This window comes from Passer domesticus, chromosome 3, assembly GCF_036417665.1.
Source record: "Passer domesticus isolate bPasDom1 chromosome 3, bPasDom1.hap1, whole genome shotgun sequence".
Lineage (NCBI taxonomy): Eukaryota > Metazoa > Chordata > Aves > Passeriformes > Passeridae > Passer > Passer domesticus.
In genome coordinates this window covers 46,404,816-46,418,167 of record NC_087476.1, presented here as the reverse complement: position 1 = coordinate 46,418,167, position 13,352 = coordinate 46,404,816, and the positions used below count along the sequence as shown (strand labels likewise).

The following is a 13,352-nucleotide window of genomic DNA, read 5'->3' as shown; positions in this document are numbered from 1 at the left end:
AGGCCAGATATAACTACTGAGGGCAAAAATGTACATATAATACTTGAAACTCTCCTTAAACTGGAGGCAAGCACATGAACAGACCTATGGTCTTTTACCACAAAATATTTGGGGTACCCTTGTCTTACACTAAACTGAAACTCATTATTTACAGAATTTCACAGAAGCTATGCCCATCTAAGCTAAACCAACTGCACACAGGAAAGTGCTTTACAATTATGAAATTACTTCATAAAAAGTGGAGAGGTAACTAAAGACAAAAAGTAACTGCCAAAGCAAACAACAATGCCAACAAAGCATAACTGTAATCAGAACCAGTACAAATCAGTTTAGAAGACAAGCACATCTGTGTGGATGTAGCATTCCCAATGGAGGGTGGCTTAACAAGATGTCCCACTTTTAAAATAAGCAGATACCTTTGATCTCCTCTTCACCAGCCCTAACAATAAGTGGAGGCTCCTTTTTCCTTCCTCTGCATGTACTCTAGTCCTGAACTCCACTCATTTCAACTATCTTTGTGTAAACACGGCTAAGCCATTCTGTAACTACTTCTTAGCCTCCCACTAAACATTCATTTACTTCCCCAATCACAGACTGTTAATCCCACGACTCAATTGATGTCTGTTTCACACAAAGCTACACCTAGCAGTTCACTAAAAGGTTGGCCACTTCAGCCACTTATGCAAGAAAAAAGGACTTTATTCATTATAGAATTTCACACTTGGTGGCAAGATTACCTTAAAATGAATTCACCACTCCCAAAATGAGTTTTGCACAAGAGACAGGTGGTAGCTCTGGCAATAATGGCATGGAGAGCCTGAGAGAAAAAGTTAGTTCATGGCCCCTGTGATTTTTCTGTCATGCAATTTAAAATTCATAAAAAGAAAATGAACTGAAAGGCAAATCACATCCTGGGGTGCATCAGGCAGAGCATCGCCAGCCAGGCAAGGGAGGGGATTGTCCCACTCTGCTCTGCACTGGCGTGGCCTCACCTTGAGCCCTGTGTGCAGCTTTGAGTGCAACGATATAAGAAGGGTATAAAGTGTCAGAGAGCATCCAAAGAAGGGCCACAAAGACTGTGGAAAGTTTACAGGAGAAGCCCCATATGAGAAGGGCACTTTGTTCATCCTGGAGGAGACTGAGGGGAGACCTCATGGCACTCTACTACTTTCTCATGAGGGGAAGAGGACAAGCAGACACTGATCTCTCCTCTCTGGTGCCCAGTGACAGGGCCTGAGGGAATGGCCTGAAGCTGGGCCAGAGGAGGGTTAGATTGGATATCAGGAAAAGGTTCTTCACCCAGAGGGTGGCTGGACACTGGCACAGGCTCCTCAGAGAAGTGGTCACAGCACCAAGCCTGACAGCTCAAGAAGCATTTGGACAATGCTCTCAGGCACATGGTGACTGTTGGGATCACCTTGTCCACCTTACTCTTACCCATTTCTAAGTATGACCACTCCTAATTATCTTTTTTGTTAAAGCAATGTCTTGATAAAAATAATGACAGTCTTTTCATTTTAAGAATGCTGTTCATATTATCCCTATCTTCTGCACAATAAACACTGACCAGCAATCTCTCAGGCTGAGATCCTACCCCAAAGAATAGCACTCAATTTCCAGGGAATTCACACTGCTTATAAACAGCAAGCTGTGAGAAATGCTAAGATTTATCACCTTTAGAAGACAACATAATTTCAATATGGAAATCTGCTACAAGTTTAAGTTTCCATCCTTTCCATTCTGATCCTTAACTCAAAACCTACAGGAATGCAGTCCCATTAAGAACACACACCCTTTTTTGTTGAAACTCCAGAACAACCACATAGGTCCAGATGGAGGCAGTTTTAAAGACATGACAAAACTTTTCACCTGGGCTTTAAGTTTACTCTTTATAGCACCTCTCTTACCTACTCTGATCATGAAAATATGTACCGGGAATACTGGCAAGTGGGATACCACATAAACAGAAAAAGAAATCTCAGTTGCTCAGAGACAGAGACATCCCAAAGAACAAGCAGCAAAGTAGTTTGTAGAATATCTGCCTTTCTCGACCTCTATTTTTCCAATACAATTATCCTTAATAAATACAGCTATATAATATCTACAGAATACTTTAAAATATTTTGACCAATTGCTGAAATATTGACATTTTCAGATAAAAAAGTTATTAATACAGTATACAGTTGCTGGCACAGACCTCAATGCAGAGACTGAGCATAAAATACATTAAGTTAAATCCCTTCAACCACATATACAAAAGATCAATACTGCAGCATGAGGTTGCATAAATTTCATGCAACATACTATTTGCTTTGCCTAATACAGAAAAAGCAAAAAAAAAGTCAGAACACTAGAGCTGGGCCATGCTGACTAGACTTCTGACTGCGTACAAAGACTAACATTGTCCATACTAATTTTTTGCAGTTCTACTCCAGCCTTCCCACTAATTTACCCAATTCTGTCCCAGTCCCCCCACAGACCTTCAAGGGTCAGTGATTTCACTGCATGAAATTAAATATTCATTAAACTGCTGCACTATGAACAAAATACTTTTATATGTATAGAGGTGTAAAAAGCTGATAATGCTTCATGCTTCAATTTGTAAAAAATGGCGTTACTCTGATAGGATTAGAAAATACATCCCAGGCTTGCACATTTAAGCTTCCAGAAAACTTCCTAGTGTTGATTTAATTTTCTAGATCACTGCCAGTACCCAGCTGTGGCAGAAATTATAAATTGAGAGTTCTAATTTCTTTCAAGTCTGGAATGCAATGCTGGGTTTTGAAGAGCCTAAGCTACATAAATATTTCAAAGGTAAGAAATTACTTGAAGTTATAAAAGAACAAAGGGCAACTTCAAATTCTCTTTTGTGTGCCAAAATCATAAAGGCTTTCTTTAAAGTACATGCCTTCAGTTTTGTCACACACATGACAACTTAATCCAATGAACTCAAGGGGCCACAGGCAGTATTTTCACAGATAAATTGAAGGAGAATCCAAAAGTCATCATATAAACAGTACATTCAAGATTCAAAAAAATATTATCTAGCCGTACTAAATCAATTTTCTGATAAGGCTGTTATTCTAAACCATGACACATACCATTGTCATGTCCAAAATACGCACCACAGTTCAGGCTCTCAATTTCAATCTCATGAGCTTTGAGGGTAACTGCATCTTTAGGTAAGGCACTGCTACCACACCTTCCTTCCTCTCATAAAAACAAGCAGATGTCATCGGCCAATTCCAACCACTTTGAAACTACTACAATATACACCAAACTGGAGCACACTGACAACAAACAGGCTCAGCCTGGTAGCCCATTGAGATTTTCCAACCCCAGCACGTTCAGGTACAACACAGGATCAAGTTACTGTCCTAGAAAGCCCTGGCTGTGTACCCCAAGCACACTTAGTGCTTCCAGCTCTTTGGACAAGAGCTAGAGGCCTCCTTGGACCAACCAAATCCATTTGTTTAACACTGATGTCCTTGTTGCTCAACTGCTCACTCTGTATGTGGCTTCACTGCCATCCCAACTCTAATCTAGAGCAGACTAAGCAGCGTCTCAAGAGACACATGGCTAGTCCACACCTGGGGACAGAAACCAAACAAGGCAAAGTCACAGAAGTCAGTCCAAGGACAACAGGCAGGTTTAGAGTGCTGATACCAGAGACAACACAGACAAAAGTCTCCAAAGATACAGCCCATCTCCAACATCTCAACTCACTCAGGATCACTTGGTAATGAATAATAACCTTCTCTTTTCCTCATGAATGCTTAGACTCTTAAGCTTTCAACGCAATATAGGAAGTGCTACAACTAAGACATTTCTAATTAGAACAATCTCTTTTGATCTTGTTGCTAAATAAAGTGGGGGGGGTTGGGTTTTTCTTTCTTCAAAACAAACTTTCCTACCTGGTACACAAGAACACTGTTCCTGGTGTTAATGACCTTGCCACTAAGAAAGTTGTGTTTCGGTGCAGAAGAAAGTACTGTTCATTCATTCTAGACTGCAAGAGCTTAAAGATCACAGTTTATTTAGAACATTGTATCATAGTGTTTTATCCTTCCTCAGTTACTGCACTGATAAAATACAACTAAAATTATGTGGTACCAATATCAACATACTCCTTTACAATGATGTGGGAAGACTTTATTTACTCAATTCATTTTCTATTTGCAATGTTTCTATTGAAGCATCTTGATAAAACAGCTAAAACCCAGTTTAGAAGCCAGAAGACAATCTTTACTGCACGTTTTACAAATCATTTCCCAGAGGACAACAGCTAGAGACTAAGAAAAATAAATTAACAGTTAACATGTTTCGAATTACTTATTATTCCTCCAATCAATGTTCTTAAAATGAAAAAAAAATAAAACAAAACAAAACTGTTGAGTACTTGGAAGATATACATAAAGTACAGCTCTGCTGAAAAAAGCACACTGCAGAAGATAAACAGCCAAAGATTGCACCACTTCTGCTTACTCAGAAAAAAGGCATCAAGGAAATTGCTTTACAACTTCCAGTCTAAGTTCAAGTCCCTACCATCTAAGTGACACCATGTTCCATGGCATTATAGACATGCTGCTGATAACAAAAAGGCTGGGCTCAACATCTCAGTAATCCCTTCCTGTGTGTGGGAACGAACTAGCTCTGATCATTTTTAAATTGGTCCCATCCTTACTAAAGGGCTGCTATTAACTTAGCTATTAGAACCAGTCATTCCTATCCAGTTCCCACGAAAATGAAAGGCAATATCCAAAACAGAGTTGCTGAGATTGTAATAAATTAGATTTCTGAAATGAAAACAAATACTGCAAGATCACAATGGAATGTTTTCTCAGAATTATCCTTTCTGTACATATTTGCTGAAGGTTGAACTGCAGTGGTCTAAGGCTGCATGGTTTGTTCACAAAATTAAATTAAAAAAAGACTGTGGAGGACATAAGAAAGAACCTATATAATTCCTTCCCACAAGGACTATTTTTAAAACCAGGCACTTATGTTATCAGTGCTACATTGGCTTGGATGCAAATAATCTCTGCATCTCCTTCCCTGGAGTTCACAGAGCAGAAGCAACTTCAAATTGCGCAATTATTTGCTGAGCATTACAGATGAATGTTTATTGAAAATCCTTATTTTCCTTAGCAATACACAGCAATAAAAGTTAGAATTTTCTGAATATTTTTTTCATTTCAAAGCATGATCTTTGATGTGTAGAATTCTATTAAAAGAGCCTGGCAGGCAGCAGGCACTCAGACACCTGAGGAGGTGTGTGCTGGTGCCGTATTTATCTTACCAAGTGAGGGAAAGGTGGGAGGGGGTCAGCACAAAGGAGGAGGGAGGTGATAATGGATTGACTTCGCCTTCTCTAAGACCTTCAAGTGTCAAAAGCCTGAAACACCAACAATGCCAAGGTGGAGCAGCCAGTCTGACTACTACTGTGAATCCAGCAAGGGGCTGCAAAGATAAGGGAACTGAGCATCTGACACAGAGATAAGAGGCTGAGAGAGGTGGTGTTGGTTAGACTCAAGCAGGAAAGGCCCCAGGGGGCATTGTTAGCATGCACAAATACCCCGTGAGAAGATGTGAAGAGACTGAGCCAAACTCTTCTCAGTGGTATTCTAATGAGAAGCAAGAGGCAATGGACACAAATCGAAGTAGAGAAAATTCCACTTAAAGGTAAGAAGAAACTTCTTTGCTCACAGTAGCCAAACACTGGCACTTTGGAGGCGGTGGAGTCTCCATCCTTGGATCAAAACCCAACTGGGCAAGGTCATTAGATGCCTGCTCTAGTAGAAATTGCTCCAAGTGGAGGCTACAGTTTGTTATTATCTCTAATTAACTCAAACTGGCTAAGAGTAAATAGGCATATATACATACTATGCTATCGTAGTTTAAGAACAGTGCTTCATACAAAACCAGTAACTCAATAATATAAAGAGAGATCAATAATATTTAAACTTCGAGGCCTTCAATAATACTTCTTTCAGGAGGCTAAAGAAATCATGATAAAAGAGACTGAACATTATCAGGAAACAGAAAGCGTCCAGAGGCAAGCACACTGTGTTGAAAGATGAAATCATGTTTATGGATAGGCAAATACTAAGCACAGGTACATCTTGCTAAGTCTAAAAAAAAGGTTTATTAATAGACATACACATTTTGCTAACTTGCCCTTTAAACAGCATTTATTTAAGGCAACTCAAAAATGAGGAAGGGATCTGAGAAATCTCAAAGAATGGTAGCCAAAAAATGGATGAGCAAGATGGCATTGAACAGACTACAGGGACCAATTAAATAAAACAAAGTTGCAGAGCTAGAAGTAATGCCCTTACTCCTGGAAAACTTCAAAGTCAACTAAGCTTCACTGACTGGAGGTACTAATAATAAGCAGCAAGAAAAACATTATGTTATGTAAATAATGCAAAATAGACAGCACAATGTCATTATAGGACATCAGTCATGCCAGAAAACAGCAAAGCCTCATTTTGTAACATGACACAGTACCTTTCTACTCTACATTACTGAGAGTTAGGGCAACAGAGATATTGACAAAGAAATAACATTGGGAGTATGAAACATATTTTACATGCAACAAAACTATGATGAAGAGAGTACAGTGAAACTTAGTATTTCAGTGGATTTGTACGAAGGAGATTTTAGAGGATATAGTTTTGTCTGACAGACAGCACACCAGAGCTCATCACCTGAGGCATATGGATTTAATGCAGAGCAGTGACAACTCCCAATCATCTTATGAATTTTATAGGGATGTTTCATCTCTTGAAATTCAAGTATTGCCTCTAAAGAAAATCACAAAAAATAACTGGTAACTATCTTTCAGACACATTAGGAAGATTATTCTCCCTAACAAAGCTGTTTGTTGCAATTTAACCTTGGGTTGGAACAGGAAGAACCTAACCAATGTAAAATTTAATATAAGGAAAAAAAAACCCAAAAAAACACAAGACAACCTAAGTAATCACTCTGCAGAGTAGTTGACAAGACTACAAGAGAAATGCTCCAAAGATATAAAGACATTGCACGTCTATATGCAAAAACAGTAATGGTATTAGTCATTCTGGTCTAAACAAAGACAGCATACTACAGAAATTGCCTTAAACTTTCCAGTTTGACCCAATCATCATATCAACTACTCCAGAATCTTCATTTGCATAGCTATTCATAATCACAACGCCAGGTCAAAGCAGTACAAAAATTACTGTAGCTGGATAAAATGAAACACTATTTATATATCAGGTTAGTTTTCAGATTAGCATTCACTGTTGGTTCGCTGCTCTGGTTTCAGTAGCCACACGAGCATGAGAAGGAAAGTAGACTACAGCAGCACTGATAATGATGTGCCCTATATAAGTCATTCCATTGTTTCCTTGTGTAGCCATTTTTTTGTTCAAAACTGAAGTCCAGCTTTTTGTGGAACTTCATCCTCCACTGCAATGTAATCCTTATTGACCAAGGTATAATAATAGCGGAGTCCCTTCCTTGCAGGAAGTACCCTTCAAGTAGTACCTCACACAAATTATACTTGTGTGCTCTGATAACTTCTGTGTTCCAAATTTGACTTACTACTTCTTAAAAAGAAAAGTCAGTTGCTCTCTCATAAACCATGTGACACAGGTCCAGCCTGCCAAGGTTCCCAGTTTATTGGATACAGCAGCCCATAGATTTAGAAACATAAGTGTGGTTCTGAAGGACAGTTACACAACAAGGACTTGAATCATATCAAAATTGCTGATGGTCGTAATCCCTGGAGAAAAACTCAGGAAGACATCAAAAGATTCAAGAAAAGAGTAAAAGAAAACTTCAAACTCTCCTGTGAAATTATCTCTTGTAGATCTTTGTAGTCATTCAACATTATCTCCTCAGTATCTGAATTACAGTCTGAATGTGAAAGTAAAATCAGAATTCTCCTCCCCGCCCTTTCGAACTCTCAGCAATCCAGGGCCAAGAGCTGTGATGGTGCCAACAGTGCTGAGCCAGCCAATCAATCATCCCGATAGCCAGGTATGTCACCAAAGGCTGCACCTAAGAAAGCCAAACCCAGAGGCATACAAGCACACAGATGACCAGTCCAGGCAAGGTGGGGTGGTGTTTTCCAGGAACACTGGCTAACAAAGCAAACACATGGATGCAGAACTCGAAGAGCAGTACATACTCCTGTGCAGGTGATACCTGTACACACAGCTGTACTCAATACTTGTACACGAGAGAATAATCCAGTAGAGTTACAGAACCAGCACTGCAAATCATAGAACTGCCAACATTGCAAAACATAGAACAAGGAACAATTAAAGCAGTGGAGCTATAATTTTATCTGACTTTTTTTTTTTTAAATGAAACCTACCATTTTTATCTCTGTTGCCACTAGAATCATAGAATTTATTTGCCTTTGAAAACAAGTATGGGTACATATTCACAGAGGCAACTATCAGAGAGCAAAGCACAGGACTAGATGGGGCTCACACAAATCTCTGAGATAACAACAGGACTGGATCAGTGTCCCTCATCCCCATGTGACAACTCCAATAGGGAAAGGAACCAACACTCTTCCTGTCAGACCTTGGACTGGTCTGGACCAAATCCTTTCTCTTCAAGGGTGATCAGACTACAGCTGCATTTGAACACTAGAGGCCAACTAAGTCTGCCCTATTTCCAAGGACCACGAGCCTCCTGTACTCCATTGCTATTGTTTTTTTCCATCCAACTCGTTCCTCAAACACAATGAACTATAAACAATGAACAGAGTAGTTTCCTGAGACTTCAGGCACACCTTTCTAGAAGTTTTATACACTTGGGGCTTTTCCTCTTCTGGAGTTATGAATCAAGTAGTTTTTGAAAAAAAAATGACTACACAAGGAAACAATGGGATTGCTTACATAGTGCACTACATAAGCAAAGAAATTTGGTTTTTGCTAATATAAATAACAAAATACTGTGTACTAGTTACATTCAAAATTTTTTCATAAAAAGGTGGCCCTTGAAGGAATTTTTGAACCTCTATGACCCACAAGTTTTTCCATTAATACTCCTAAATCCAGCAACCATGTTAATTATAGTTCTTTATCTCATTTATCCAGTGCTGATGCTGCATGCTGCAAACTGCCCTGCTCATACTTTTGGTTCCTTCCACTCTGCAAGGCAGAGTCACTTCTTGACTACATCTTCCTCCATTCTGCCTCCTCCCTTTTTCCCTTTCACACTGGAAAACACCCACCCATCTACTAACACAAACAAAAAAATCATAGCCTACAATATTTAGTGCCTTCCCATTTTGCCTTGCATTGACTTTTAAGATATTACACCATGTTATTAAGAGACACCAAAGCAGCTTTTATTGTAACCTACTTAATTCCTCTTTTCAGAAAAACACCAGGCAAGAGATGACTACTGACTCGTCCCAAAAGAGCAGGCACACAAAAACCTCTGGCAACACATGTGCTCTTGGCAACAGCTAAGTAATCCTGTAGTAAGAAAAAAAAAATTAAAAAAACAAACCAACAACTAACAAACTACAAACAGACCTGAATTCTTTGGTACTGTGGATCAACTGCAAAATTCCACAGACACCTGGAGTCCTTAAAAAAATTGCTTGGAATACTCATGCCTCTCAAAAAAAAAAAAATCAGCATTTCAGATATTAGAGAAATAATTATTTTCCAGAAGGATTAGACTATTAAACTTTGCTTTCCAAAGCAAAGCCCCACAGCAAGAAAACTTTTCATTACAAATTCCAGTTTTCCAATTCATTAAACTTGACTAACTCAGTTACCACTGCCAGGTTTGAGTTGCAATCAGTCCAAACACAAGAGACTCAGCAGATTAAGTATTTGAATCAATGCCATGGGAATGATCAGGCTAGACTTTTCTCTAACACTAAAATCATAGTGACTTTTTCCCTTCCAGTACCCCAGCTCACCAAGGTACTTTCAGGAAGGGAAAGGAACGTTTTTTATCTGCTGTGCTTTTGTTTACAGGAGACTCCACGTATTTGCAGTCCTCTTCACATGCACACAAGTCACCTAGTCAAGGCAGCTATTTTGCAGTATTTCCCCCAATTTGAACCCATTTGGATTTTAAAAAAAAAGCAGAATTGGTGCCTTCTGCCTTACCGAACCAGAGTACATCTGACAAAGCAAAACAAAGTGCAGCTGTAACTATTTTTCCCCCCCCTCACATCACTTAAAAAGCAATACAGGAGGTGCTGGCTATACCCAGGACTCAGGACTCTTCCTGCTCTTCTAAGCAGGATGCAAAACAACTTGGCTCTAAAGCCAGGTTCCAACTCCCCCTCCCACCACTGTTTTCTGCAATTGGGCAAATTTTCAAAAACATGAGTGGACCCACAATCTCACCTCACTTAGACACCAGTGGTGAAATTACCCTTCTGGAAGGTAGGAGATAATTTCAGACTTTCTCTTGTTGATTATTTTGACTACTGCACTACCACCTGAAGACCTTTTTTTTTTTCAGTACAAGACTACAAATTTTAAGAGATGGTTACCACCAAACCAGATACTCAGAAAAAGCAATTTTTACACTTCTGTACAATGAACAGGCAGAGTATCAGCCACCCATTTGCTTCTGCATTTCTGACTGGCCAGGAGCTCCCAGGTCAGCATGCAAATGTCCACAGCATTCTCTGAATCTGTTCTCTGAATCTCATTTTACTGTAATCAATGAAAAGTTCTCTGAATCTCATTCTTCTCCTGTGCAGGCTAAGGAGCCTAAGCTCCTACTTCTGGATGTGCATTTCCCTTCTGAGAAACAGGCACTGCCCAGCCTGATGTGCAGATGCAGCTTCCCATCTTCCTAGCTCAAGAACACTGGGGAATACACCTTATATATCGCTGCAAACTGTTTAAATGCTGGAGAGAACATCACTTAATGCTCCACCACAGCTTTTCAGCTTTCCCACTTCAGTTTAAACACCTGCCCTGGTTTTCTACTTCAGACAAAAATAGTTATTAAGCTGCAGGAGGAAAATTAACTTCTTTGTCTTAACATCTCAACTTCAGGCCCACTTATGCAAGTATTAAGGAAGACAAATTTCAAAAGATCTGTAACACCCACTCTGTACTGAAAAAGTTTTCTAGAAGGCTTACAAGTCTGCAAGGCTAGACATTTTTAAAAGAAATTAACAAAAACATAAAAGACAGTGTTTATTTTTCAGTATTTAATTTTAATAATTTTACACGAAGCTATCGTTTATGTAAATCAACTTTATTATGTACAATAATAAAATATAATTTTAATTCTGTTGCTTAATTTCAATTGTTGCTATGCCAAGGGCCAAAAACTGCATTTCCTCAACTTACTAAGTCAGAGCACAAGACACTTTCCACTAAAAACTTACATGAAATAAAACAGAATGCACGCTCACCTTTTAACTAATCGACACTTACGTGTCTAAAGTGCTTTGGATCAGTAACATGCGAGAGTGCTGTTAATGTCTTTGAAGTCTGGTAAATATCATTACCGTCACTGGTGAGTTGCGTGACACCGGCTGCAGCAGTAAATCTGCACATCAAAATGCCAGATTTGGCAACTGTCAAGCCCATTCTCCACATATTTTAAGTGTCACTATACCCCACTCTTAATCGATCATTTAGGGTAACGGGGGCAGGGGAATAAAGGTTTCTGCGACCAGAAGTGCTCATTGTAACGCATAATGCACGGCAGCGGATGCCTAAAGCTCCAGCTGTGGAAGAAGCGAGAGCACACCTGCTCCCCTCCCGCAGCTTCTCCCCCATACCCCAGGAGAGGAGGTCGCTGCCCGGGCAGGGCTGCGGGGCGCACCGGCCAGGGGGAGCCGCCTTTCCCCTCAGGGGTATTCCCGAGGGCCCCAGCAGGCTCCGGCCCGGCCCCCAGAGGGGTCTCGCTCCTGCGGCCCCCGGGCTCGAGGGGCTCCTGACGGCGCCGCCGGCAGCGGGAGCCCCGGGCCGGGACACCTCCGGCGCCCGGGCTGCAGGCGGGGAAGGCCCGAGGCGGAGCGGGCTGGAAGCCGCCCCGACCCCTTTCCCGGCCGCCCCTCACCTGTTTTGAAGACCAGCTGCTTGTCGTCGCTGCTGCCGAAGAGCCGGAGCATGGAGACGAAGAGGACCCCGCATGAGTTCTGAATGCCGAAGACGGCGCCGTTGCACCACATGGCGGCCAGCATCACCACCCAGCCCCAGCCGCCCTCGGGGGGCTCCGGCGCCGCAGCGCTCCCGGGGCAGCCCGGGCTCCTGGGGGCCTCCTCCGCCGCCGCCCGGGGCTGGGCCCCGCTCTCGCCGCTCCCGGGGCACCACTCGCCGCCGTTCTCCCGCCGCGGCTCCTCCACCGCCGGCGGGCCGGGCAGGGGGGTCGCGGCGGCGGCGGGGTCTCCCCCCGCGCCCTGCGGCTCCAGCTGCTCGCTCACCGGCGCCATCCCCGGAGCGGACGCGAGACCCTTCAGGCGCGCCGCTCCCGCCTTCCTTTTCCTTCTCCCGCTCCTCTCGTTCCCCGCCCGTTCAGCCCCTGGCCGCGGGGGCTGCGCGCATCCCGCGGCGCTCGCTCTGTTTATCTGTCCGCCCGCCGGTGTGCGGGACCGAGCGAGACCAGCACACGCCCCCCTCTTCCCGCCGCGCCGCCGCCGCTTTATTTTAAAAGGGGGGCTCCCTCGGGGGCGTCAGCGACAAGAGCGCTTCCCTCCGCGCCGATTGGCCGCGGGAGGGGAGGAGGGAGGAAGGGAGGGGGGCCGGGGAGAGGCAGGCGAAGCCACGCTCCTCTCCGGGCCCCCCCCCACCTCGCCCGCCGCCCTGGCTCTCCGGTGGAGGGGGTGGAGCGGGGCGGGACCGCGCCGTGGCGGCGGCGGCGGCGGCGGCGGGGAGCGCACGGTGCGCGGCCGCCCGGGGAGGGGGAGCGGAGCGAGGCTGGCAGGCAGCGGTTAACGGCCGCCGGGAAGGGGCGGGAGGCGGGCGGGCGCCCCGAGCCTGCACACAGGTACCGCGCACTGCCCTCGGCGGTAAACAAGCCCCTGGCCGCGCTCCCGGGCCCTGCCCGCTCCCCACGGGGCAGGGCAGCTGCGCCCAGCGGTGTCCCGCCCGAGCTGGGCCAGGGGGAAAAGCCTGAACCTCCCGCCCCGGCCGTACGCAAACAAGCACGAGGCACAGGGAAGCCGGCCCAAAGCGCGCAGCCCCCGCCGCACACGCACACCTGCACACCCACGGGCGCGCTGAGAGCCGGCTCCCGGCCCTGCCCGGCGCTCTCTGGCCTCCCGCAGCTCCAGCGCCCACCCTGCTCCCCGAGGGAAGGGCTGCCGGCCCGGAGGCGCCCGGCTCCAGGGCCCTCGGGGCACCCGCTGTCCTCCG

General features: G+C 43.9%; 1 protein-coding gene across 1 annotated transcript in view; it reads right to left on the bottom strand.

Moving 5' to 3' along the window:
* SLC16A10 (solute carrier family 16 member 10) overlaps nucleotides 1–12,592 on the bottom strand; it is a 65,666-nt gene extending 53,074 nt beyond the window's left edge. Inside the window, exon 1 of the mRNA XM_064412956.1 lies at nucleotides 12,058–12,592. Within this exon, the coding sequence (XP_064269026.1) occupies nucleotides 12,058–12,430 (373 nt within the window). The 5' untranslated portion in view covers nucleotides 12,431–12,592. The remainder of the gene's footprint in view (nucleotides 1–12,057) is intronic.
* Nucleotides 12,593–13,352: the final 760 nt, after the last annotated feature.